Source organism: Oryzias latipes, chromosome 3 (assembly GCF_002234675.1).
Source record: "Oryzias latipes chromosome 3, ASM223467v1".
In the NCBI taxonomy this organism is placed as follows: domain Eukaryota; kingdom Metazoa; phylum Chordata; class Actinopteri; order Beloniformes; family Adrianichthyidae; genus Oryzias; species Oryzias latipes.
Window position 1 is genome coordinate 1,325,988 of NC_019861.2, and position 27,527 is coordinate 1,353,514.

The 27,527-nt window shown below is 48.3% G+C and overlaps 2 protein-coding genes across 2 annotated transcripts in view; both read right to left on the bottom strand.

The window, feature by feature from the left end:
* Positions 1-20,662, bottom strand: part of wdhd1 (WD repeat and HMG-box DNA binding protein 1) — a 38,214-nt gene extending 17,552 nt beyond the window's left edge. The window contains exons 1-18 of the mRNA XM_011492502.3: positions 20,558-20,662; positions 20,248-20,341; positions 19,917-20,028; positions 19,690-19,841; positions 18,763-18,874; positions 16,706-16,756; positions 15,557-15,652; positions 15,389-15,481; positions 14,943-15,049; positions 11,601-11,736; positions 10,063-10,267; positions 7,827-8,014; positions 7,333-7,517; positions 7,025-7,266; positions 4,286-4,423; positions 4,048-4,204; positions 1,320-1,434; positions 937-1,068 (exon numbers count right to left, since the gene is read on the bottom strand). Coding sequence (XP_011490804.2) covers positions 937-1,068; positions 1,320-1,434; positions 4,048-4,204; positions 4,286-4,423; positions 7,025-7,266; positions 7,333-7,517; positions 7,827-8,014; positions 10,063-10,267; positions 11,601-11,736; positions 14,943-15,049; positions 15,389-15,481; positions 15,557-15,652; positions 16,706-16,756; positions 18,763-18,874; positions 19,690-19,841; positions 19,917-20,028; positions 20,248-20,324 — 2,298 coding nt within the window. The 5' untranslated portion in view covers positions 20,325-20,341; positions 20,558-20,662. The remainder of the gene's footprint in view (positions 1-936; positions 1,069-1,319; positions 1,435-4,047; positions 4,205-4,285; positions 4,424-7,024; positions 7,267-7,332; positions 7,518-7,826; positions 8,015-10,062; positions 10,268-11,600; positions 11,737-14,942; positions 15,050-15,388; positions 15,482-15,556; positions 15,653-16,705; positions 16,757-18,762; positions 18,875-19,689; positions 19,842-19,916; positions 20,029-20,247; positions 20,342-20,557) is intronic.
* A 5,424-nt stretch (positions 20,663-26,086) lies between these two features.
* Positions 26,087-27,247, bottom strand: socs4 (suppressor of cytokine signaling 4). Its single transcript, NM_001122931.1, has one exon. The coding sequence runs from the start codon at positions 27,245-27,247 to the stop codon at positions 26,087-26,089; it is 1,161 nt and encodes a 386-aa protein (NP_001116403.1).
* Between the last annotated feature and the right edge of the window lie 280 nt (positions 27,248-27,527).

A 27,527-nucleotide genomic window follows, 5' to 3' on the forward strand; every position in this document is an offset into this window, starting at 1 on the left:
TTCCAATCAGATTCCTCAGCCTGAATACAATCCGTCCTCGGAGCGGAACATCTGGACCCACCGGGCCACCGTAGCCGACCTTAAAACGCTTCTGACAGGCTTTTCTGTGTGGTTACGGCCGACAGACGCCGCTGTGACGTCATCCTAAAAGCTACCTTGTAGTTCCTGAACAGAATTCTTCAAATCGACGCCATAACTGCACAACGATGAGATGCAGAAACTCATTCAGACTATTGGAAGGTGATCCACATCACTTCTCACCGTTTTCCTGACTGTCAGAAACACATTCGTGTTCTTCTGTCCGTCACCGTCCTGCAGCCTGACGTTGATGCAGACGTTCACATCTGTCAGTGAATCTAAAGTCTGAAGGAACTGAAAGTGCAGGACTTCCATCATTTCTGTCTCTGGTTGCTTTGCCCCGCCCTCCTAACTCCTGACCAATGAGTGAAGAGGTCTGCAGTCACATGGTTTTGTTGACAAGCTTTAGTCTGGAACAGAAAGGCTGCCTGACAGCCGTCTGAATACAGACCCAAGACAAGGTTCAGGACTCGATCCGGGTCAGAACCAAACGCTTCTCCAGTCTGAACACAAAAATAAAGAGAAGAACCTTTGAGATCTTCTGCATCTGCAGGTCATTTGGATCCACAAATGTTGCTGCTTCAACAAGGACAGAATCTTCCGATAGTCCTTTTTATCCGTGGTGTTGATCAGAACAGGAACTAAAAAAAAAGCTGCAGAACTTCTTTCTAAATGTGAAACGGCTCTGAGTCCAGGCAGAAGTGACTCAGCAGTCAGAACCCTCAGACCTTCGCTCTGGTAAAGTTGGTGAAGCAGCTGAACTCTGGGAGACGTCCAGGTTCTTGGTCTGGATGCTGGTGCTGATCTTGACCAGGGCTCCTCATGGAAACCCCGGTAACTGTGTGCATTCATACTCACAGCAAACATCTTCATGAGCAGCTCCTGCTTCTCCTTCTCGGACCGCGTCTGCGCGTCCTCGTCCACCTCGAAGCCGCTGGTGGACAGGAAACAGTAGTGGTTGTGGAAGAGGGCCGAACGCCAGAACTGCTCCTGGAGGAAGCAAAGCCAAGCAGCCGTGACCCCACCAGTCCAAGAAGTGAGTCCGTCATCTGTTCTGGCTGGAAAATGGCTGTACATTCATTTTTTGATAAACTAAAAACCAGGTTTTTCTGTCACCAAAGAAGGTAGTGGGGCAGGGCTGTGGCTTTATTAAGATATACATTTTCAAGTTTTGATTAACAGGAAGTGAAGCCCAGCTTACTGTTCAACCACACAGAACTCATCTTACTGGTCGTGTTTACCTCCATCTGCCCCTTCTCTGTGGTGGTCTGACACAGAGGCAGCTTGAAGGGCAGGATGGCCAGGGCAGGCCTGGGCAGCGTGGGCGGATACCTGGAGCCTTTGCAGGGAATACACCTGGAGGGAGGAGACAGGCGGCTGCCAGGTAAGGAGAAATGGGAGGGAAGCCGTTTGGAATGCAGACAAACCCGTGAGGAAGTCCAGCTCATGAATGAAGGCCGTGCAGCCTGTGCACTACAACACTGAGGTCACACCAACGCTGAGGTCACCACACTGTGTTAAGTTTATACTGGGAGAAACATGTAGGTTTTTCCCGCCTATGCAGCTCTCAGACGCTGAGCACAGGGGCCCCGGGGGGTCTGATGCTGGGGAATCTGACTGACTGGAAGCCCACAGAGAAACTGCAAAGGCAAAATGTGAAGATGGTCTAAAAACTTTAATAGCATTGACAGATCTGATGGTTGGGTTGATTCCTTCACTAAAATTGTAAATATAAATAATAGTTAATCTATCCATCTAGATAGAAGCAAAGGTTAAATGTGGCGTTGTTTCTTTGTTCCACTGTCAATCATAAACCATGAATATTGTCAATCAACAGCCCCTTTTGTACTCTTAATAAATTACAATGATTAAAGAAAATGTACGTTTAACTGGTGGAGAGTTCCAAACTGTCCGTTTCTGTTGAAGCGTTTCACCAAAATAGCATCTGGTTACTAGAGAAAGACTCCCGCCCATGCCCATATAAGGGCATTTCCCTTCTTCTGGATGGCACACTTTACCTCAGGATACTTCAGTGGACCATATCGGATGTCTATAAACGAGTTTCTGCCATTTACTATATATGAGCACTGGACTAAAGCTCACTCCTGACTGGTGAGCGGTTGCCATAGAAACGATGTCTTCAATTGATCAATCACTGCTTACTGCCTTATTTTACAGGTTTTAACATGTCTTTTCTGAAAGTACAGTCTGGTCCATGAATATTGTTCCAACATTTCTGCCTCTACAGTCTACCAGAGTGGATTTAAAATGAAACAAACAAGACGTGCTTTAACTGCAGACTGTCAGCTTTAATCTGAGGGTTTCTACATCCAGATCAGGTGAGCGGTGCAGGAATGACAACAGTTTGCATCTGTGCCCCCCACCTGTTGAGGAACCAATAGTAACGGCTTCTCAGCTGTTCTAAGTGTGTTATTCCCTCATTATCCCCATTCCAATGAGCAGATAAAAGGTTTTAGAAGTGTGCTGCATGCATTTGGAATCTGTTGCTGTCAACTCTCAAGATGAGATCCACAGAGCTGTCACTAACAGCCAAGCAAGCCACCATTAGGCTGAAAAAACAAAAGAGAACCATCAGAGAGATGGCACAAATCGTAGGCGTGGCCAAAACCACTGTTAGGAACATTCTCAGATAGAAGGAACGCTCTGGGGGGGTCAGCGACGCCAAACAACCCGGAAGACCACGGAAAACAACTGACCGAAGAATTCTGTCCCTGCTGAAGAAAACCGCCTTCACAACAGTTGGTCAGATCAAGAACCCTGACAGGAGGTGTGTGTGTGTGTGTGTGTGTGTGTGTGGGGGTGTGTGTGTGTGTCGACAATCAAGAGAAGACTTCAGAGTGAATCCAGAGGGTTTACCACTAGATGTGAACCATTAGTGAGCCTCAAAAGCAGGAAGGCCAGACTATAGTTTGACAAACTACATCTGAAACATTCTTCACAGTTCTGGAACAGATGAGACCCAGATCAACTTCTACCAGAGTGATGGAAGGAGAAGAGTAGAAGGAAAGGAACTGCTCCTGATCCTAAGCAGACCACCTCATCAGTGAAGCATGGTGGTGGTAATGTCATGGTGTGGGCATGTATGGCTCTCTTGTATTGATGTGATGCTGACAACAGCAGCAGGATGAATTCTGAGGAGTTTCAGGTGATTTTATCTGCTCATATTCAGCCAAATGCTTCAGCACTCATTGGACGGCGCCTCACAGTGCAGATGGACCCAAAGCAGGCTGCAACAGCAGCCAAAGACTTTCTTTAGTGAAAGAAGTGGAATGTTATGCAATGGCCAAGTCAAAACCTGACCAGAATCCCATTGAGCAAACGTTTCACTCGCTGAGGACTAAACTGAAGGGAAAAGGCCCCAAGAAGGAGCAGGAACTGAAGACAGCTGCACTGGAGGCCTGGCAGAGCATCAGAAACCTGCGTCTGCTGATGTCTATGTGCTCCAGACTTCAGGCTGGAAGTGACTGCAAAGGATCTGCAACCAAGTATTACAAAGTGAACGTTTAAAGTAATGATTATTGTTCTGTCCAGTTACTATTGGTTCCTCAACAGGTGGGGGGCACAGATGCAAACTGTCGTCATTCCTGCACCGCTCACCTGATCTGGATGTAGAAACCCTCAGATTAAAGCTGACAGTCTGCAGTTAAAGCACGTCCTGTTCGTCTCATTTCAAATCCACTCTGGTGGACTGTAGAGCCAGAAATGTTGGAACAATATTTATGGACCAGACTGTACTTATTCTCCTTTAAATAGCACAGCTAACCTAATTCAATTGTGTGCTTTTGACAAGACCTCCCTCCCGTCAGCACTAAGAAATGCGTGTCATTAATTATGTACAGAGTTTGATAAATAGTAATAAAAGTCTAAGTGGTTGCAGTTCCCACTGTCTCACTATTCCAACACTTTAACTCCTTATTGACCGGAACAACCGTCGGCATCGAGGCCCACCTGAGCTGCTGTGGGTTCTCGTGCACCCCCACCACCCAGTAGTGGTCCGACTTGCTCTTGCAGGTGTCCCTGGTGTTGCACACGGGGGTCCAGGTGTTGGCGAGCGCACGGTTCAGCATGCGGACCACTCCCTCCGAGTCCACAAAGCACGGCGTTCCTGAGAGAAAGGCGCACAGCAGCTCTCACAAACCCCTCGTTTCCCATTTGAAACCGTGCGGTGGGAGTTCTGGGTTCTGACCCTCGCCAGTGAATCCAAGCCAGGACAGGTAGGACTTGTGTGACAGAGGGAGGGGCTCGCCGCTGAGGACCCGTCTTCTCCTGCGACTGAGCTGCAGCAGCTGAACGCCCAGAGCCTGATCTCCGTCAAAGCCTGTGGCTGTAAACACAACACGGTGAGAGGTGGAGGTTCACGCAGAAGAAGACCCCCCCCCTCAGAGATTTGAGGATTCATCATCAGTGTCCTCTGGAACTAAATGTGGTTTTTGAACTCATAGATGCTCAGTTTATGCAAGTGCTGTGCTGCTGCTTTCTGGGAAAAGACGTTTCCTGCAGCGACGTCTTGGTCCAATACCGTCTTGGGAGCTGCACGGCGGGCGCCACCAGAGTTCCCACAGCATCACAGCAGTGTGTCATGTGGAATTGTTGGAAAATCACCAACCACCATTTGCCAAAATGGCCTCATCTGTAGCCCCTCCCACGTGTAAGGAGCTCGCCGCATCACAGCCTAAGGAAGACGCCGACGTCTCCTTTGATAGATGACGAAGAGCACTAGTGGCGTGACAGAAATGTATAGGTATCTGCTGTCAATCAAAGTACTGTTCACATCCGTCACCGTGTTTCTGAAGGACTACTGGCGTCAGTCGGTTTGTGTTTATTCACATGATTAGGATTTTAGTGTTTTTTTTCAACATTTCTGGGATTTGGATAAAGTTTTGTGCATGTTGTCATGGAAACACGGCTATTGACTTTCTACATGCAAGACCCCATAAGGACTAAGGATACACATTTATTGCAAATAGTTGTAATGGATTTAAAATCAACCTCAGATAAGTGAGGTTTACATCAGTATTCACAGCCTTTGCCATGAATGAAGCTCAGCCAGACTTTCCGTTTCCACTCATCCTCCTTCAGACGTTCCAGCAGCTTAAGTCCACCTGTGGTCAATTCCCTGCTGCCAAAGGGGCATCAGCCAAGAGTTGAATAAGGCGGGAAAACGTCTAACTTCATTTAAACCTCACCGTTTGTCCTTATGGAGCGTTGTGTCAAGAATGTTGAGGACGTGAATACATTTTTAAACATAGGGCCACTGTGGTGTGGAGGTAGAGTGGTCGACCTATGATGGGAAGGTTGCAAGTTCCCACGTTGCCCGCCCATGTGTCAAAGTGTCTTTGGGCAAAACACTGAGCCCCACCTTGCTCCTGGTGGTTGTAGATTGTTCGGTAGCCGAGCCGCCATCGGCGTGTGAATGGCACCGTGACGCTTTGGGCCTTCTGAGAGGGACGTCTATGCCGTTTACCACAAACGTGAAAGAAGTGAGGTGCTAAGACTACTTCCTGTCCCGATCACAGATGCATCTTCAGAAGTGAAATGCAAACTCTGGATCAAATACCACAGAGTTGAGCTCCTCCTACCCAACATCATTCAACGATCTTAGTAACCGTTTGTGGAACGGACAGGCGGATGTGGAATAAATACCCATCATTGTTCCTCTAAAGACTTTTCTGCTTGAGAGTATAAAAACATGTTTAAATGAAGTAGTTAAAACCAGTTTATCTGGAGCAAACGTTTATCCTTTAACTGTGGCTGGAAGTGGGACTATTGACAGACATGGATGAGACTGATCCAGCTGTGGGAGGGGTTGAGTCACTGACCGCAGAGTTGGGGGACCAGAGTTAAACCAACTATATGTACATCACATCAGAATCGCTAGAATCTTTCACACAGCTGTGTGGCCGTTTTCATACGACGGAGTGTCAGGGCCAGCAGAAATAAAGAATCGTAGATTAAAGTGGAGGTGAGCTTTCAGAGCAGCAAGTGAACGCCACACAGCAGCAGAGCAGACCCACTAAACTCAATGGAACAGGTGAGCTGAATGTTTTTGATAACGTTCCAAATGTTTGGAAGCTCATTTGTTTGATTTATTAATGTTTTATTCATTGATGGGGGGCTTCCAGGATCTCTGCAGCCGTTGATGAAGACGTGGGTGTCCCTGCAGATGTCCACTTCAGTCCTTTCTTCCTCCAAAGACCAGATCTCTACGTCTGTGTGACGCTTCCGTCTGAGGAGGAGGAGCACTTTCTGGCATTTTCAGCGTTCTAATGCTAATAGAACAGAATATTTTTATGTTTATGTTGAAATGGGACGTTTCCTCTGGAGGAGGGGGCGTATGGAACTGTGAACACATTGGTGTTCTGATGACAGGTTGATGACGTCATGAGACAAATGGACTTCTGGGTTTGTGAATGAAAAGGAGAATAAAGTATTGGTCCTCTACACCCAAACGTGTCTCTGAGCCCCTTATTTTACTGATGAAACTCCGTTTTACCGACACTGAACCCCAGAAAGACGACTACACTGACAATAATCTGATTTAGAGTCACCAGAAGGTTCAGAATCTCTTTGTTTTTGAAACCTATCTGGAAATAAAGCTTCACAAAAGGCTCCACATCTCTCATCTTCAAGCACGGCTCCAATGAACAGACAACGTTGCTGTTTTTCACTCGTTAATCTTTGACTTTTTTTTCTCGTTAATTACGCGATTTTATGTCATAAATTCACGTGTTTTTCTCTCGTAAATTTCCAACTTAAAAGTCTTATTTCAAAAAGAAATTTGTAACGTGGCCCTAAAACTGTGTGGTAGTTTTCATGCATGGACTAAGGCAGAATGGGCTGGAAGGTCAGTTCCTGCTCTGATCACGCGTGTGCTTTCATTAGACGAGAAGGCGTGTCCCGCTGTGTGTCTGCGGCTGCACCAAACCTCGATGGTAGACGACGAGCAGCTGCTCGCCGTGTCCGGCCATGCAGACCACCGGCCCCGGGAGGCTGAAGACTTCCCTCTGGACGCCTCCGATGGAAAACAGCCGGACCATCAGCGCGCTGGTGGCGACCGCCGCCCAGCCCTGACCCAGACACAGCGCCTTCACGTCCTCCCCGTTGGGCATGTCCACCATCCACTCCTTGTTGGTGTCCCAGGATGAGAAGTGGAGGCACTGCAGCTTACTGCAAGAGGAGGGGAGCTGCTTCACAACCTGCAGCCGGAAGGAAAAACAGCAGCTGGACGCTCACCTGGCCAGCTCCTCTGTGCTGGGACAGGCCAGCAGCACGGCCTCCTGGGAAATGTCCGCCATGGTGTGACCCAGAGAGTTGGTGAGGTGCATGGCGTGATGAACCGCCGAGTCGTGAAACTCCACGTCGATGGCGTTGTCCTGCTCGTCGTTGTAGCCACGCACGATTCCCACCGAGTTCCACATCTGAAGCAGAGCGTGGCTGTTATTTGGCGGAGGGGGCGGGGCCTTCTAAGACCGCTTTAGAGTGAATGCTGAGAGTCCACGGTTTGCCATGACACACAGATCTAGTGGTGTGAACGGCGTCAAGAGTCCAGATAGGAACGCTTCAGCGACCTGCAGCGCCTCATTCATGGTCTCTTTGGCCCGTTTTTTTCTTTTTCTTTTCCTCTCATCACCGTTTCCACGACATTCCAGTTGGACATTTCTGTGGACTTTACAATCCTTTCTACAATTCCTGCGTGTGATGGAGGAAAGCTGTGGGCTGCATCCTACCATGAAGCGGTGAGTGAGGTGAGCCGGCGTGGAGCCCGGCTGGAAGGCTTTCTGCGGCGGGGAAGGCAGCGGCCCCTCGTAGGCCGGGCGTGAGGGCAGCAGCGGCGGCGGGGCGACGGGACCCAACGCCCTGCCTGCATCCTCCTCGTCTCCAGGTTTGTCTTCACCAAATCTCAGAGAGGCTGTGTCTAAACGGTGGAGACAGACGCAGAACAAATGTGAGACCACGGGAGGGAAGAACAGCCCTGACGGTTCAAGAACCAATGAAGCGTTATTTCAACCCTAATAAAAACCAAAATGAAACAGAAACACACATCTATGCACAGTGAATTAGACATGAATTCATTGGTAAATACTGTACATACATCCACAAAGACTTCAGTAAATCATAATCAGACACATTAAGTCTCATTCATACAGAATATGAGACTATTATTAGTTTGTCAAAAGGACTTTAGCTGCGTGAAGCAGACAGAGGAAGTAAACTTATATCATTCCATCGCCATCTTGCCTTCATTAACTTTTTCTTTTCTTTACATGAATTATCATGTGACATCAGCAGCGTCACCACCTCCTCCACAGCCTCCACGCCAAAGTTTTACATTTGACCCCGTCTGGTTCTTCAGCTTTTGCCGGTTTCTCCCGTTAAATCTACAGGTTCTGTTCCTGAGCCAAATCTGAGTCATGATGTAGGAGACGGGATGAACTCACCAACCAGGCCAGTTAGTCCGGTTACCCACAGACTCTCACTAGACGGAAAACTTCAAAGGGATTTTCAAAGCTGGTTTTTATTTTTACAACTCATAAAACTAAACTTGTTTCAATTCATCTCAAATACAAAAAAATGATGAAACGATTATTATCAAAAACCTTTTGACAAGGAAGAAAAACCAGGAGGAGCTCAGTGGTTGGTCCACAGCAAAGGGGGAGCAGCACCTCCTGCTAAGACCACAGCCACATATCCCATCATGCCCCACCCTGCGCAGTGACCCAAGTTCTCCAGCAAACCCGTCAGCAAGGCAGCATTTCTGATCGGTGGGCAGCAGTTTGTCAGTTTGAGCGGCGGCGTGGAGGAAAACTACAATTGTGTGGTGACCGGGCGATCTTTGGACATCGGCCAATAGCCGCCTGGGCCCATTTGGAGATCATGAGGCGGCCGTCCAGAAACAGGAGGGCAGCAGCGCAATAACTGACTGTTGACTGCAGGAACACTTTCCCCTAAGTTTCATTCTGAGCGTGTGACCAAAAAGTGTACAAGCTGATTTGAAATGTGTTATATTTTCATGTTTGTATGTTTGTGTGTGCGTGTGTGAGAGTGTAAGAGTGTGTGTGTGTTTGTTGACAGAGAGAAAAATACGAAGACAGAACATTGAACCGTCTGCACTAAAAGAGAAAAAGCAAAATGCGCAGAAGAAGAATCTCAGGAATGACCAGTGGTGCATCGTGGTCCGCTTTTTACCCCCCCCCCCGGCTACAGGGCAGCCGCTGGCATCCCACATGGACGTCTGCCATCTACACATCGTCCAATCAGAGCTGCTGCTGGCCGGCGATCCAACTTCATAATGCCGTTCTCCCCACCCGACTGACGGCCGGTGTCTACGTTCACGACCGCCGCGACGGGGTCAGCTGACCGTAGCCTAACATATGCGGGCGGCTATGTATGGACCCCCAACCAATGCAGGGCTGGGAAGGAAAAGGTTCTTGGAGGAAGATTTACGATGCGTTTGCCCCGCCCATCTTCCAGAGGTTCAGAGGTTTGATAACGACAGATCCGTCCCACGGGGCGGCGCCTCAAACTGGCGTCAAACCAGTGACGGCAGAGAATGACTTCTTTATGACTAGCAGAGGAACATGCAGCTATATTTTATGTCAAGTCTCTCTTTTGGAAGAAAAGAGACTTTTTGAAACAGTTTTAATGACTTTTCTTTGAGAAGACTTAGCATGCGGTTTAGGAGAAAAAGGATAAAAGGGTGAAAACAGTTTCCTTCCAGCTTTAACCTGAGGACGTCAATATTAGCCTCGGCTTGGGGGGTGCTATGAGCTAGTGGGAGAGAGGGTCAAACAAAGGGTTGATGGGAAACTTTTAATAAAAACTACATAATCAACGATAAAAGACCACTAGGGACGAAAGAATAAAAGGATTAGTGCTCAGACCTTTTCAGAGCTAAGCAGTACAGAAACCGCCTCAGTCTTTGGTCGAACAGAAAAACCACAGAGCACCAGAACCAGAACTCACCAAGCGAGTTCTCGTCATCCAGGATCGCCCCTCTGTTCTTCACCCGGCCCGTGGAGGGGATCACCAAGTCGTCATCATCTTCATCCCTGGTGGCTGGTTTCCTAGCTGGTGAGTGGCTGTCGCTCAGACCTTCATCCATCAGTTGGTCATCATCATCGTCGTCAAACAGGTCATTAAAGTCTTTGGCCGGTTTCTTTGTTGGTGCCTGCAAAGAGGACCTTCATCACCAGGAGTGCCCTGCAGACCCAGATTTACACTGCTCCGCCCGCGGGGCACCTCCGCCCGCGGGGCACCTCCGCCCGCGGGGCACCTCCGCCCGCAGGGCTACCCCCCCCATGTGCTCTCCTTCCTCATAGTCCTTTTAAATGCATGTTTTTGTCATAAACAATGGGTTGAATACTATATAACCTTCAACCATTGTTTTTCTGTTTCTCTCTCTTTATTCTAGTATCTTCCTCCATTTTTTGCCGCTCAACTCCTCCAATGTTTCACCTATTTCAACTATTTAACTATTAAAATGTTCACCTCTTTCAGCTTTTTCCAGCTTTGACTTTTGCTCCTTCAGATCCTTGAACTTTTCCAGATATTCCAGGATGTTTGCCTCCATTGAGATACATGGGGAATCCTTGGTGCAGAGGCTCGCTGGTTCGATACCCGGCTCCGGCATTTTTCACAAACACATATTTTTTGTTTTTGTGCTGTTTTCACTTTATTTATGGTCACCTTTGAGCATTTCTTTCTTTAATCTATGTCTGTTTCCAATCATTACCTTTTAACTTTCATTTTTCTTCAGTAATACAGAATTCAACCCTGCATTTTGTTTTGGAAATGTAGCTCCTTCCAGTTATTTTAAGATGTTGTTTAAATTATGTTTAAAATATGTTTTTCTCCTGTAAAATGTTAACTTTTTGTCATAATCTGTTGTGTAACATGCGTTACTGTGTGAGCACGTCATTCTAAATAAAATGTTATTTTGAAAGTACAACAGAAGTTTTTATTTTGAAACTGGGACCTGTTTCCTGTTTCTCTGGGTTATTGCTGCGCCAATGGCCTGGAAACAGAGTTCCTGCGTAAAACTTGCTGTGCAGAGCGACGGACGCCAGACGCAGACATGAGGTAAATGTTACGGTTGATTAATGGATGTTTAGTGCGTCAACGCAGACGGAACAACGGCGATAACCCTTAAAGAAATGTCTCACAACCTCTGGACAGGTTGCCATGGTTACTGCGCAGACGTTTTGAGGATGGAGAATCTGAGTTTCGATGTTGAGCTCAGTAAGATTTTTTTGTCTGATTGAAGCTTCTTTAATGGTGTGATTACTGACACCAAGGTCACATTTGGGCCGGTCTGACCCCAGAACCCTCCAACTGAGGTTTTGTTTCTGACGATGGAGCTTCAGTTGAAAAAGATTTCATGGATCATTTGTTGTTTGGGATGGTGTTTCTGCCTGAGCGTCTGGCCTCCGCCTGTTGCTCATCGGAGGGAACAAGAAGCCATAATACTCCAGCACATGGAGGTTCAGCGCTGATGGCGGTACCTGGTCAATGGCGCTGATGGAGGTGGTCAAGCCGTCCAGGAGGCCCAGGCAGCCCTCTGTGTCGGTGTACGCCACCTGCCTGCCAGAAGGATGCCAGGCCAAGCTGCAGACGCTGAAGCCTTTCTCGTGCTTCTGCCTGCAGGACAGAAGAAAGCGGTTCAGACATCTTTGCCCCTCCGGTTGTTCCCACTGCACAAAAACTGTTTCCTCAGAAGAAACGCGGAATAATGACATGTGCAACAGGATTCTGGTTTTCCGTTGATCCCTAATCTGGTTTAGAAGTGCTTTTCCTTAATCCCTGCCTTCAGTTCCATCCTTGGCTCATTCCACAAATATCTGGGAATCCAGACATGGCTACGTGACTGCAGGTCACCGCAGCAGACGGACGCCTGGGCGGGGCGCTCGCATGCCCTGCAGCTCAGTGACCAGGACAAGAAGCAGCTCCTTCCTGTCAAAGCAGCCTCACGTTCACTTTCTAAACCCTGATAACTGGATCTGAAACCTGAAGAACCAAGAACAAGGAAAGACTGCAGCAGTTCTGCTCTACAACAGCAGAACAAAAACTTCATCAACTCAAAGTAGACGGCGGCTCTTCTGGGTGGTGAAGTTCAGACAAAGACTGAAGTGATCAAGCTACAGGACCTCCAGGGCTGAAGGAGACCCCTGAAGGGAATCTGGGGTATTTAACCCTTGTTCTATCCTAGGCACTTTAACATTGGGAGTTGGGTCATCTAGACCCACTAGACAGAGCTCTGAACCTTTTTTCTTCAATGATTTGTGATCTTCACTGGTGTCCATGGATTACATGAAATCTTTCCACCTTTATCCACCTTTGTCATGGTAGGGAGAACACGTCAATGGAAGGGGGGGGTCATCTAAGATAGCATGAGGGTTAAGAGTTTTACTGGAATATCTTGGCGATGCATCTGAGCGGCCCTCAAACTCCTCTTTAAACTCAAATCATCTTCTGATCGGTTTCCAAATCGTTCCCGGTGGTCTTGCCGATGATGAAACTTGTGTCGTACATAGTTTCTGCAGAGCGACAGGAGTTCATTGGAAACTTAACTCCGAGTTGTGGGCGGGACCAATGGCATGGAGCAACCACACCCCCACTTCTCGTTCCCGAGAGCTCTCTGTTACACTCTCTCCCACTAGCTTACAGCCCCTCCACCCCCAACCTAACATCAGCCGTTCAACAAGAACGGGGATCAGTATGGCAGTTATCCATCCGTACGATTAGATCCAGATTAAGGCGAGGAAATCAAAGACGAGCACGGATCTAGTGGTCCCAAAGTGGATGGATCAGAGCAGGAAGTCTGTGGTCCGTCCAAACAACAGCATTTCTGCTCCTGATGGAAGTGAGGCGTTTCCTCGTTGAAGTTTGCTTCCTCTTCCGTCTTAGATGGACATTTAGATGAAGAGTTTCTCCGTCATCACATACTCTAGTTGCTGAAGTAAACTCAGGTTTAATGACCCGACTGCAGTCCGGGCAGAGAACGCCAGTTGTGGGTGACGCCATCGTCACGATCTGCAGCACTGATGATGATGATGATGAAGATATCTGCTATAAATTATTCTTCTCACCCGTCGCCGTGTTTCTGAGTGATTTGAGTTGGTTTGTGTTTATTCACAGGATTATGAGAAAATTGCGTTTCTCCACATTTTTAGAATTTTGATGAAGTTTTATGCATTTGTGTGATAGAAACAGTGGCGGTTTTTAATATGGGCGGGATGGGCAGTCGCCCAGGGTGGCATCCTCCAGGGGGCGCATTTCCAATGACATACCCGCAGTACTACATCCGTAGAGGAGACACTTTAAGCTACGATTCCTACACGCCTGACACTGTACATCGCACAGAGGTCTTCATCCACTCCTCCACCCAAAAAAAGGAGAAAACAAAACAGGATGACATAACAGAGGGAAAGAACGTAAAACAGCCACATGAAACGACACATGGGCAAAAGAAAAACCAGTGCTCAACCCAATTTCGACCAGAGCAGGCAAAGAGGATTATTTCCCACAATCCCCAGCTCAGCCAGCTCTGACACAGCAGACCCAATGTGCACTCCACCCCTCCATCGGAAAGTTTCATTTTGAATGTTACACGGCACCCTCTGCTGCACGACACTTGTGCCCACACCTCTTTGGGGTAGATGGAACACAAGTCAAACATTTCGGGGGGGAGCATGTAGTCTTTTTCAGTCTAACAATCAACTGTAGGCTGCAGCTGCGCCTCCTGTCTGAGAGACGGAGCCGCTGTGAAGGAAAAGCGGAGGGGTAGTGGGCGCTCGATGGCGCAACACCTGGATCATGGCTGCTGTTGGATCACTCAGCTCATGTTAATAATGTCATTATTTACCAACTATTGTAGACATTTCTATGACGCCTGTTTTCTGTCATATTTGACATAAAGACAGCAGGAAAACAGCTGCACTTTATGACATCGTAAATAAACTATACATCATTTTTATGAATGGAAGGAGGTTCATGAAGGATTTCTGTTTAGAGACACACACAGGACCGGAGACACACACACACAGGACCACAGACACACACACACACAGGACCACAGACACACACACACACAGGACCAGAGACACACACACAGGACCAGAGACACACACACAGGACCAAAGACACACACAGGACCAGAGACACACACACAGGACCAGAGACACACACACAGGATCAGAGACACACACACAGGATCAGAGACACACACACAGGACCAGAGACACACACACACACACAGGACCAGAGACACAAACAGGACCAAAGACACACACACAGGACCAAAGACACACACAGGACCAGAGACACACACACAAGACCAGAGACACACACACAGGACCAGAGACACACACACAGGACCAGAGACACACACACAGGACCAGAGACACACACACAGGACCAGAGACACACACACAGGACCACAGACACACACAGGACCAGAGACACACACACAGGACCAGAGACACACACACAGGATCAGAGACACACACACAGGACCAGAGACACACACACACACAGGACCAGAGACACAAACAGGACCAAAGACACACACACAGGACCAAAGACACACACAGGACCAGAGACACACACACAAGACCAGAGACACACACACAGGACCAGAGACACACACACAGGACCAGAGACACACACACACAGGACCAGAGACACACACACAGGACCACCCACACACACCCACACACACATACACACACACAGGACAAACTCGCCCAGGAAGTGAGTTAGTGTAGAACCGCCACAGGATGGACTGACAGCTGAGATGACCTTCAGCTTCACTGGTTTCCTGAAGGTCATCCACCACTTGTTCTTACCTTTCCACGCAAAGCTTGCTGTTCACATCCCACACCATCAGCGACCCCCCCACGGCCCCCGCTGCCAGGAACCGGCCACAGGGAGACCAGGACACCACGTTGATGGGCTGCAGGACAGAGAGCAGCCGTGAGGAGCCTGGAGCTTCAGCTTCAGGGGGGGTTAACAAAACCATGGTAAGAGGTTTTTTTTAACTCAATTGTTCTTTGTCTTCAAAAAAGAAGGGCCCTCTGTATAAATCAGACTCAAACTTACTAATCAGTAATAGTTTTCATGTTTGACCTTGAATCCCTTTAACCACCAATTAAAACCCTGGAAATCAGAGGCCGACTTCAGTGACGTGTGCAAACATCTTTTTAGTAAATATTGATCCTTCCTATCCTTCCTGAGCCACACAAACATCACAGTTACGGATCGTCACATTTCAATCATCCGTGGCGTTTCTCACCTGAGTAAGGAGGTCATCGGAGAGCGTGGCGGCGTGCTCCCAGGAGCCTCGCTCGTACAGGTGCACCTTGGTTTCTACGGGAACGGCTAGGAACTGAAGCACACAGAACAGCAGCGGTTGTCTTTGCAGCTCAAGCTCTCCTCCGTTCAGACTAAAGGAGACACCGACCTTCCCCGATGAGGGCTGGAAGGCTAACCGGCACAGGGACGTGGCGTTGCTGACGTCGTTCGTCTTCTTCAGCAGGGGCCAGCTGATCACCCGAGTCTGCGGGAGACAGAAAACGGTACCAGAGCCTCGTTTTTTTTCCTACACAACAGTTGGCTCCTCCTCCTTGTCATGGGCAAACCCCGCCTTCAACCAACAGTAGCGAGGATAGACCCCGGCATACCGCGGGTTCAGAGGACGGATGAAAACGCCGATCCCAAACCTTTGATCTCCTCAACAAGCCTCCACTCATTTTTCATGGGTTCAAAGTGGTACAGAGACGTTTTCCCATCATGCATCGCTTTTGTTTTACAAACGGTTTGAACTTCTGACGCGGGTTTCAGCGAGTCTCCTCCCATTTGTACACCTACACATACCCATGGGGGGGTTGGCCCGTACGGGCGCTGTGGGTGGCCTGACCTGTCATAGAGAGGGGCGGCTGCATCGTACGGGGAGAGCAGGTGAGTCTGCAGTTCCCGTGAGGCTCGTACGACCACCTTAAGGGACGCCATGCAAACGGAGCGTACCATTTGTTGTGTGTGTGGTGAGTGTCTCTGACTCGTTTCTCTCTAACAGTCAGGCAGCAGGTCTTACTCAGTCTGTCTCCCAACATGTCTCCTACAGAACATTGTGTGCGTTCACTCTTCACGGGTAGATAGAGCGGTCTACGACCTTGATATGTCAAGCGGGTCACCTGTGTGCAGGTTTGACCCGTTTCACCTGCAGACAGCCCCCCATCCAGCAGGAGGGTCTTCTGAAGAACACGAACCGTCTGAGGAGCAACAGGAACTCTGTAGAGGAGGAACATTCAGGTCACAGAGACCACAGCAGAGACCGATCTGAACAGTCCAGACCGAGGAGACTCTGATGAAGAACCGCTGACTCACACAAGACAGCATACACACCACAAAGATACACAACCATCAACAAGATCTGACTGAAAGTGCCACAACTAACAGAAATAAACCGGCGTTCCTCTGGTTTCAAACAGCAAAATCCCAGAGGAACCCAAACGGAGAGGACCTTCCTCTGCTCCAGACAGAACCGGGCTGCAGGACATTTGGACTCTGACTGTTGACTGGAACCAGGAGGAGGAGGAGCTACCAAACGTACCTGCTCCTCGATGTCCCACACCACCACGGAGCCATCGCAGCTGGCAGAGGCCTGCAACAGGAAAACAGGAGAGCCTCATTCACCTCCTCAGAGTCAGACTGAAGGAGCAGCTGGAAACACGCAGACACTGAAAAAGACGTGGGGCCTCATTTATAAAACTTTGCGTAGGATTTGCGTCAGAAGTGGCGTACGGATGAAACACAGGACGTGCGTACGCACAGAAATATTCGGATTTATTAAACCGTGCGCACGCACATCCTACGCATCTTTCCCTTTATAAATCACAACCGATTCTAAATGCAGCGCAGCTTTTGCGGCTTCATGACACGCCCATAGTTGCCCATAAATAGTCCGTGAAACGCCCACAAATGAATATTCATTGATTGCTAAATCATGGCAAACACAGAGAGGAAATCAAAAAAACGTAACTTCACTCAATGTGAAGTAGAAGTTATCGTTGGCGAGGTGGAAAAGAGGAGAAAAGTGTTGTTTGGGGCACAGTGTGGGCATTACTAATGCCAAAAAGGCACGTGAGTGGCAAACGGTGGCAGACGCCGTGAATGCTGTAGCCTCACAACCTCGGACCGTGGCCGAAATAAAGAAATGAAAGAAATGATCGGACATCAAAGTCGAGGCAAAAAAAACGTCTAGCGCTGCATCGCCAGAGTGTGTCCGCCACGGGTGGGGGAAAGGGGACACCGGAGCTGACCCCTCTTGATGAGAGACTGGCGACTATTATTTGGGGAATCCCTTTTAAGTGGAGTGGTGACTGAGGTGGAGGGGCACACCGACGTGGCAGATGCACCGGGTGACACGGGTAAAAGAAATAATTAAAATGACTGCAGTCAAGTCACATGTATGCAGGCTACACAATTACAGATTATTAATATAGAACAATTTTATTTTAGTTGCTGGGTGTTCCAGCGGGGCCAGTGGTTACGATGCTGCAGCTGAGCAGCCGTCTGGCCCCAGCGTCTCCACGGCACGCGGCTCTCAACCCTCCAGCAGTGGACGCGTCCTCACCGATGCAGTCCTTGAAATGCAGAGGGAAGTCAGTAGTTCAATCAGAGAGGTGGCCAAGGAGTTGGGCGAAATCAAGATCGCCCTGACTGAAATAAACTGCACGATGAGGGAATTCTTAAATAATATTTTCCACACCTCTTTTTCTTTATAAGCGACGCATCACTTCCAAACGCTGGCGCACAGCAGCAGCAAATGGCTCAAATGCGTGGGGATGGGGTTCAGGGTCGGGGCCAACACAGCAATCAGCGCCAGGGGGTAGAGGCACGTTTTTAAGCTGTGCCACATTGTGTAGCACAGCACATGCCGGCACGATTTGGCACACACTGTCACTTTCACGTGTTTCTTCCATCTGCCGACGGTGTCGCCGTTTCTCATTTCACCCGTTTTTGTGCGTACGCCTGGGTCAGAGCTTGCGTGGAGGACCGCACATTTTCCCGTCAAGTTTGCTTTTTATAAATCTCAACTATTGCGTAGAGAGTGGCGTACGCCTTCTTTTGTGCGTACGCAACGTTTATAAATGAGGCCCATGGTCATGGTTCCTCTGTCCAGCTTCTATGGAGCCTCTACTTGTTTCGGTTTTTGGTTGACAGATTTCATGACTGTAAAATAAAACCGTTTTCAATCGTTTTATGAAACGGAGAGAAGTTTGGAGGAATAACTTTGGTGTCGATGCGACCAACCATCCACGAGATGAATGCTGGCAAACAGAACACAGGCAAATGGGCGGGGCTTATAAGGTGGATTGTCTCTGTTAATCCTGAAAAAATGTAATCAATAAAAAGTATTCAGTGAAACTGGCAGGACTGGACCGCATCGTTTGGATCTCTACCCCCAAATACTTTTTAACAAATGTGTCCTGATGCTCTGAAAAGCTCAAAGTGTCTTTAGCGTGATATGGACCCTTTCAGTGGTGACTCTGAGCTCTGAGTGCTTTTTAATTAAACAGAGTGAGAAAATACAATAAGTTCAAGTGATAAACATTGAGGGTTTGGGCCGACCCCCCACCAAGAAAGAAAAACTTTACATTTACTCACCAAGAACTCATCTTTGGGGTCAAAGGTGACACTGAGGACCGGAGCTTCGTGTCCTCGTAGCGTTTTCTGCTGGCTGCTGTCTGCCACCTCCACCACCTTCACCATGAAGTCACTGGGGGAGCAGAGGGGAGCGATGTGAGGATCCAGAGCCCCCCAGCAGGAGGAAGAGGAGGACCAGAGGACAGGAGGAGGAGGAGGACCAGAGGACAGGAGGAGGAGGAAGAAGAGGAGGAGGACCAGAAGACAGGAGGAGGAGGAAGAAGAGGAGGAGGACCAGAAGACAGGAGGAGGAGGAAGAAGAGGAGGAGGACCAGAAGACAGGAGGAGGAGGAAGAAGAGGAGGAGGACCAGAAGACAGGAGGAGGAGGAAGAAGAGGAGGAGGACCAGAAGACAGGAGGAGGAGGAAGAAGAGGAGGAGGACCAGAAGACAGGAGGAGGAGGAAGAAGAGGAGGAGGACCAGAAGACAGGAGGAGGAGGAAGAAGAGGAGGAGGACCAGAAGACAGGAGGAGGAGGAGGACCAGAAGACAGGAGGAGGAGGAAGAAGAGGAGGAGGACCAGAAGACAGGAGGAGGAGGAAGAAGAGGAGGAGGACCAGAAGACAGGAGGAAGAGGAGGACCAGAAGACAGGAGGAGGAGGAAGAAGAGGAGGAGGACCAGAAGACAGGAGGAGGAGGAAGAAGAGGAGGAGGACCAGAAGACAGGAGGAGGAGGAAGAAGAGGAGGAGGACCAGAAGACAGGAGGAGGAGGAAGAAGAGGAGGAGGACCAGAAGACAGGAGGAGGACCAGAGGACAGGTAGAGGAGGTCCTGATTGTGATGACAGCAGAGCTGAAGGTTTGATTCTCCACCAGAATGACTGACTGGAGCGTTTCTCCCCGGATTCGTCTGTCAGGTCTTCACGTGTTGCGGTTGTGAGCATCGGTACCTGGAGCCTGCGGCGACTCTGGAGCCACAGCTGTTGAAGGTGACGTGGGTGGCGTTGGTGGTGAACCTGGTCAGGATGCCGTCTGGATCTCCATCAGGGAAGGTGTGGATCTGCACCGTGTTGTTGGAAGTGGCCGTCACCAGCTTTCCTTTCTGCGGAGAACAGAGTCTTTAGCTGAACTTAGACACGCTTCAAGGGACGCACGCCGCAGGGAGGCGGAGCCACACCTTCAGAGCCAGGGAGTACGCCTTTTCCCCAACGGTGATGAACTTTGGATCATCGTCATCCAGACTTTCCCAGATCCGGACGTCTCCATCGTTTCCACAGGTCACTAAAAACCTGCAGGAGGGTTTCTTCCGGTCAGACTTGGACTTGAGTCAAACACAAAACTCAACACAGACCCTGGATGGCGGCATTACCGCCACAGGAACAGAGGAGGAAATGCAGCAACGAGGAAGAGGAGCGCGGGATCCAAGAGGAAGGAGGACGTGCTCAGCAGGAGCCGGGCAGGCGGCGATGAGACTTTGTCCTCCTCCAACTCCGCATCTCCACACTCACCTCCCGGCGTCATCGAAGCAGACCTCGGTATGTCCCTCCGAGTGCCCGTAGCGCATCGGCTTCCTCTCACACGGCATTCTGGCGAACCGTCAGCCTGAACACAGTTTTAAGCCCACAATGGTTAAGAAAACGTTCGCCCTCACCACGTGACCCTGCTGTTGCTTTTAGCGGATGCTACCAAAAATGAGGCTAGCTAAGCGGTACCAACAAACGAAGCCATGCTAGGCTAAAGCGTCCGACTGACGGTCCCGTTTAAGCGGAATGTGTCAGATCCACGTCTGGTCACGAAAAACACCACGGAATCACTTACAGCTCTCTGTGTCCCACTGACGCGGCTTCTGAAACTCCCGCGCTGGCTGAATACAAGGAAGCTTACGTCTCAACTCCCGCCAGCTACGTCATGACGTAGACGAGAAGCCCCTCCTTTGTCCCGCAGGTCCTCCTCTATTCACAGCTTCACAAACCTGACCGATTAAAAAACAATTTACCCATTAAAAAATGTTTTCAAAAACCTGACCGATTAAAAAAATCTGACTGACTTAAATTAAAAACATTTAAAAACTGACTGATAAAAGAAAAACTCTTTATTGTGATGCAGCAAGTGAAATGGGCGGGGCCGCCATCTCCCAGGGGGGTATTCCAGAAAGCAGGTTATGCTATTATATTATATATTATATATATTATTATTATATATATTATTATTATATTATATTACACTAGCTCCCACGGTAAGTTTGAGACTAAGGAAGTGGATAACCTCAGCTTTCAGTTCCAAAAACAGAGGTATGTTTCAGGGTATGCTTAGTTTCCATGGCAACTCATGCTCTGAACATAACCTGGTCTGGAGCAGGTTTAGTTGAAGGTTAGTTTGTTTTCAGAGAGGTGAAGCAGCATGGTGTGTCCATTTGAAGATGATTTAGTGGATGAAGAAGCTCAGATAATACTTTTTCCACCGTGAGAGGGTGATAAGACCACATATGGATGTTGGAAAATTAAACTTTATACTTTGATACAAGTTAATTATTTGCTCCAGTTAAGATAAATCATTTTTTACTTAAGTCTGCTTAAAAATAACACGTAGTTATCAGACAGTTATTTTACTTTCATTATAATTAATACAATTAAGTAGATGTAACTTTGGTGCTGCTGTTAGATCGGCACCACAAGGGATTGTGGGATACCATTCCCTTTGCCTGTCTGGACGGATTTGTGTTTAAGTGTGGGTTTTTGTCTAAATATGTTTAGTTGTAGCTGTTTTACTGTGTTTTTCTGGTCATGTTTAATTCTTTCTGCACCATGAGTGAGAGGGAGGGAGAGGATGATGATGGTATTTAGCATCACTAGTGCATCAGCATGGATTAAGAACTGAAGTCAAGGCCAGTCATGTTAAAAATTAATCTGTGCTTCATGTTGCAATTTAACATTGAATTATTAATTTTGATGATATAAAATGAGAATATCTGCAGGCTCAAATTTAGACATATGAGAATTCAAGAAGTACAATAAATTAAGATGGAAAAGCATATAATTCAATTGATGAAATACTACCTTTAGTTAGATAAATATGTAAATCTGAGTTGTAAAAAAAGTTATTGAGTTGGAAAGATACATAGATCAATTAGATGAATAAATTTAACTCAATTACTTGTTACCAATTGAATCCATTCATTTACGTTTTATAATTTATATATATGTACATCACAATGAAAATAGAAATAAGATCATAAACTCATGCGTTTACTTTGTCTGTTCTTCTACTACAAGCAGAAACTCTTTCTTTTGCTGATGATGCAGCCGTGTTACTTTTTTGATGGACGTATAATCTTCATACGCCGTCATTAAAATCTCAGACTCCGTCTCACTGAAGTATTGCGCTTTCTTTTTTTACTCCACGCGTTTCCATGGTGACTCCGGAAATTGGCGATCCATTGAGAATGTCTTTATGTACCTGCTGTGCACGTGCATTAACCCAGGGTTACCAAGTGGAGTGTAATTACTCCAACTCATATCCGGTCTTTTGGAACCGACATACCCAGAGTAAGCAAGTTCAGGCGGATTTCAGCCAGAGTTCAGGCTTAAAGTCAGGCTAGTTTAAACATGCTTCCTGGAATACCACCCTGCTCCATTCCATTAGGATACAGACAAATAGATCCATGAACATCTTTGTTTTTCCTGCTGCTCTGCAGAAACTATGTCCCAGAAAATGACACAGTTTTTTTTATTTAGATAAAAATGGCAAAATCATGATTAAAAGACCAGTGAAAATAGATGTAAAATATGTTTTTTGCACTTGTTGACTGCATTCGCTCCTCTAGTCAGAATCTGTCTAAATATTTATGGTTTGTATGTTTTACACTTACATTTTTTTGTTTGTGTGTTAAATCGTTTACAGGATTTTATTAGAATAAAATACATTTAATGTTTTCCAAACTGTTCTTGTAATCTCACTTTTGTCTCATCTCATTCCTTTAGGCAGAATCAATGTCTTTAACAAGGTAGGGAATTCTTCTCCCTGAAGCCAGCCTCTAGTGGTCATTCGAGGAACTGCAACACTTGGATGGGTCCCTTTTCAGGGTTGAAACAGCGTTTTCCCGCCCAAACTCCCGCATCTGCCAGGAGGCACAAAAATGCCGGTTTACATCGAACCTTTGCTACACATCAGCAAACTCTGTCAGGTCTCTGATGTCCTGAAGTGATAAATATTCCACTAGCTTGATAAAAAGGTGAATCACAGGAAAACGTCCGAGTTCTTTGATCCATTTCCAGACCCACAGAACCTGTTCAGGCTCCTCAAACAGCCGAGTCTGTCCCAGATCCAGACCTGCAGCGATCTTTCCATGATATCATCTGTGATTATTGTACTGTCAGAAAACATGCCAGACAATCCATGTTTTACTGAAGTTCACCACTGATGAGTGATCGTGGCAAATCCTCACACATTCCAGGTCCGTCTCCTCAGGGATTCATGCCTTTCCACCACAATTATCCAGATATGTTGCTTCAGCCGTTGAGTGAGCGTTTGTGTCCTCCAGAAATCTGTCGCATGACTGGATGTCTGCAAACTGTTGGATTGATCTCAGTTCAAATGTGAATTGATAAACTAGGTAAAGACCCAAACATCATAGAATAATCTAGAAACTGTTGTGAAGTTGGGCCACTCCATCTGTGGCCTGCTGGTGTCACACGCCCCCTGGTGGTGGCTACCCGACATGACCTTCATTCTGTGATGTTTTCAAACCAGCTTCAAAGAGGAAGTGAAAATGTGGAGGGGTGCACCCAGCTTTACCTGCAGGTAGCTGGGGCGGGTCCCCTCTACCCCACCACCCCGCCCAGGTCAAAGTGGGTGTAGATTGGGACTAGACTGGGCCATCAACCTCAAACAAGAGGTCAAATGTCAGAGCTGAGTCCAAAGCTGCTGGCTCTGGAAGCGGGAACTCTGCCTCCGTAAAGGTTACACACACATGAAACCCGAAAGAGGCGGTTCCAGTCTTTCAGAGTAAAGTGATCAGAACTCACGCCAATAGGGTGGGCGTGTCTTGACCACGCTTGGGACATGCTGATGCTATGAAGAGGACAGGAGCTGGGACACAGCAGGGATCAGTCTGCTCTGCGTCTTCATGTTTGCTCTGTAGAGCTGCCATTTTCACACGAGCACCTCCTGGCTGACCCCCCCCCCCCCTCCCCGGTGGGGGGGTCATCTCTGCAGGGAATGCGATAAGTGCAGCAGGAAGTCATTTGTTTGCTGACAGCTGGCTGCTGAAACCCGATCAGTGAAGCTGAAAGCGTCCAGCAGATCTGACTGATGGCCCCTCCCTCACAGCGGAAGAGTCCACCTGCAGTTGTGCTGGAAAGCCGGAAATGTTTTCCCAATGTAACACGATCAAAAAAAGATGCTCACTTCCCAGATGCTGCAGGATAACATGAATATTTCATACATGCAGCCTGGCAGATCAATCGGCGTGGCTCCTTGGTGTCTGCAGACGCCCTGAGTTCATCTGCTGTTAGCATGCAGAAGACGTCCAGGATCACGTTTACACGTATGTTCTTATTCCAGCCTCTCATTCTGTAAACCTACAACCTGCTGCAGGAGTCCGTCTCCCAGAGAAAAGGCGCCACGACTGCTGCAAAAAAATACACATTAGTTAGAAAAGCATTATAAAGAGAAGTCATTTTCTGACTAAATACTTCAAAGATATACGTAATTATATTTACATTATTAGATTTAACGTCAAATAAATGAAATGGTTCTTATTTTCTAAATCAAGACAGCGCTTTTGAATCTTAATGAATTGTTTTTTTTATTTAGATAAAAATTTAAATTCTATGTTTTGCCCAAAATATTTGAATACATTTTGGTTTAAAAATGCTGGTGTTTGTCAACAACACGTCTGTGGATAAATAGAAATTAAATCAAATATTAAATGAGAACATTTAGTTAAAACCTTCTGAAATTTGAATGGCTCTTTTTTTAAATGACATTTTAAAAGACCTTAAATAATTTGAGTTTAAACAACAAAACTTCTATAAAATATGTTTTATTAGTTTATTGTTTTTTGAGTAACTATAATTCCATTTTTTCTTTTCTTTTTTGTTTTAAACTCAGAGGTTTTCCTGCTGTCAAATCTAACCTCTATGGTTTCATTGCCTGCTCTCCCTGAGGACACAGATGAGACGTTTCCAGCTGGCTGATGCTGAATGACACACATGTTGATGACAAAATCCTCAGCATCCCGTGTTTGTGTCCTCATCTCGCCGTTTCTCTGCCATTTAGAGGTGTCCTTTTCAGAGCGGACGGAAGCGTCGCTTCCACATCATTAGCTCGTCTAACTGCAGCTCCAGCAGAGCAGCTGAGGCCGCGAATCATCACACGGTGTTCAAAGCATGTTTGATGGAATGAGGGCGGGGCCACACCAAACGCTCTCAGGTGAAGGTCAACGTGTGTTCAAGTGCTGGACAGAGCTGTCCATCCATCCATCCGCCCATCCATCAGAACCAGCTGACTCCTTGTTGGATCACAGGGCTGCTGGAGCCTATCCCAGCTTCTGCTGGGTGAAGGCGGGTTCACCCAGGACAGGACCTGCTGCAGGCCCAGAGAAAACCCACACAGCACAGGGAGAACGTTCACAGGGGGCCCCAGCCAGGATTTGAACCAGAACCCCCTTGCTCTGAGGTGAGAGCAGATGGGGCAGTTAGTGCTCTTTTTAGAATGCAAGAGGCTGAATCTGTTTCTGCTGTAGTGCCATCTAGTGGCTTCATGCTAGAGTGCAGCCACATTTTCAAAAACTGAATCATTGAGAGAAGCTGTTAAAAAACCTTCATTGTTCCCTAATCCGTTTAAAATCCATCAGGAAGTGTTGAGTTTTGTCCTCCAAACGTAAAGCTGCAGTTTCTGTGCCTTCCGTTGGCCAGGACTGACTTGAGTGAGGCTGAGATTAAATCAATGAGTTTGATTTAAATCGATCTGCTGAACAGGATAAAAGATCAGTTCTTGAAATCCATTGATAAATTTAACCCTGAAACCTGTTTCATGGTTATCAGACAGAAAAGCAGTTTAAGCGTGGAAAGAATAATTACCTAGTGGATAATTAATTACTAATTAACAGAGTTGAACAGAACCACAAAAGGGCAGGAAGACAGGAAAGTTTCAGATTTTTTATGAACATAACGGAAGATTTGGTCAGACGAAGTCAAAGGTGCACAGCCTTCATTCAGATGTGAATAAAGTGGATGTTTTAAAGTTGAAGAGGACGTTAAAGTGTCTCTGTGGGTTTTAGCGTGGAGTGATCGTCTCCAGAGTATCGTCTGTTTCAGAGGCTCCGCCTCCGGTGGTTCGCCGGTGTCACTGGGCGCAGGCGCCATCGCACCGGATGTGGTACTGCCGCAGATAGTCCCTGAGCTGAGGCGGCAGCGGCAGGCGGTCCACGCCCCGGTAGGTGGTGCAGCTGCAGATCACAGCCCTGCACAGGTGCTGCAGGGGGAAAGGGAACGGCCTCTGCAGCGGCCGGGACAGCAGCGGCTCGAAGAAGAGGCAGGTGGCGGGGTCGCTGTAGTGCCTCAGCAGGCCCGTCACGCTGGGATCCCTGTACATGCACGGGTCACGCACGTCGAAGCTGAAGCGCATCCCGTTCTGCTCGATGCGTGCGTGCAGCGATCGGCTGTATCTGCGGAAGCTGACGGAGAAGAGGAAGTCGTCCTGGGCGGAGTCCCGCAGCAGGAACGTCCCCTCCGGCTGACCCTCCAGCAGCTCCTCTGCTTCGAAGCGGTTCAGCACACCCCAGTAACACGAGCTGTTGTGGATCTGGAGAAGATCCGGGACCAGGATGTAGTCGCCGTGACCGCAGCTGTCTGCACCACAGGGGGGGTCCCAGTCCTTCAGGGGCATGCTACCGGGCCCCGGGGAGCAGATGTCATCCCAGGATAGGGGTGTTTCTGGAGAGGAGGTAGAAGAGGACAGGCTGGGCTTGAGAGGAGCCTCCAGGTCACTGAGCGCCCGCGGGTGCGAGGTCTGGTTTTTGATGAGATGCCAACATCTGGCCAGCTCAGACTTGGGGGAGAACGGACACCTTTCCTGCATCAGCTCGCAGACGTGGATCTTGCGTTTAGACCAGAAGAGCACTGATAAGGGGCGGGAGGAGCCGGGGGGGTGGTGGTAATGGTGGTGGTGGGAGCGCAGGGGCAGACACTGTGCCACAGCGTCCTGGAACTTCTGCCGAAGGGAGCGGCGGGACAAGGCCTTCCGGCAAACGCCGTCCATGTCTCCGGCCGACAGAGCATCTCCCAGGGCGCTGCAGCTACACTTCCTCTCTCGGCGCCGTCTGGGACAGGAGGCGGACCGCACCCCCAGCTCGTCCGTCCCACTGCCCTCCAGCCCGCTCGGACTCGAACTATTGCAGGAGCTCCGGGAACGCTTCTTCCCCCGCCAAATGTAGCTGTCTGCGCTCCAGCTTCGGATGCCAGATTTGGGACGGGCGTCTGGCCCCCGGGGCTTCTTCTCAGACATGGAGGCTTTCCTCTCTCCTTCTGTCGGAAACAAGAAGAGAGGGAACAGGTGAGTCACTACAGGTAACTCTGAGGAGGCCTTCCATCCCCTCCAGACTGTCTTCCATCAGCTCATCCTTTCAAGCCGGACCCCCCCAGAAGCCCTCCTTCAGCACAGATTCCCGTCACTGAAGGGGCCTCAGCGTTGTTGTGGGACTGAGGTGGAACTGTGGCCGATCCACAGCCTAACTGGCAGACGCCACTCGTTTGGGTCCACTCCCAAACTGTCCCAGCACCTTTCG

What these genes read in the sequence shown, in the direction of transcription:
- socs4 (NM_001122931.1), bottom strand. Translation starts at nt 27,247, where the DNA reads ATGTCTGAGAAGAAGCCCCGGGGGCCAGACGCCCGTCCCAAATCTGGC.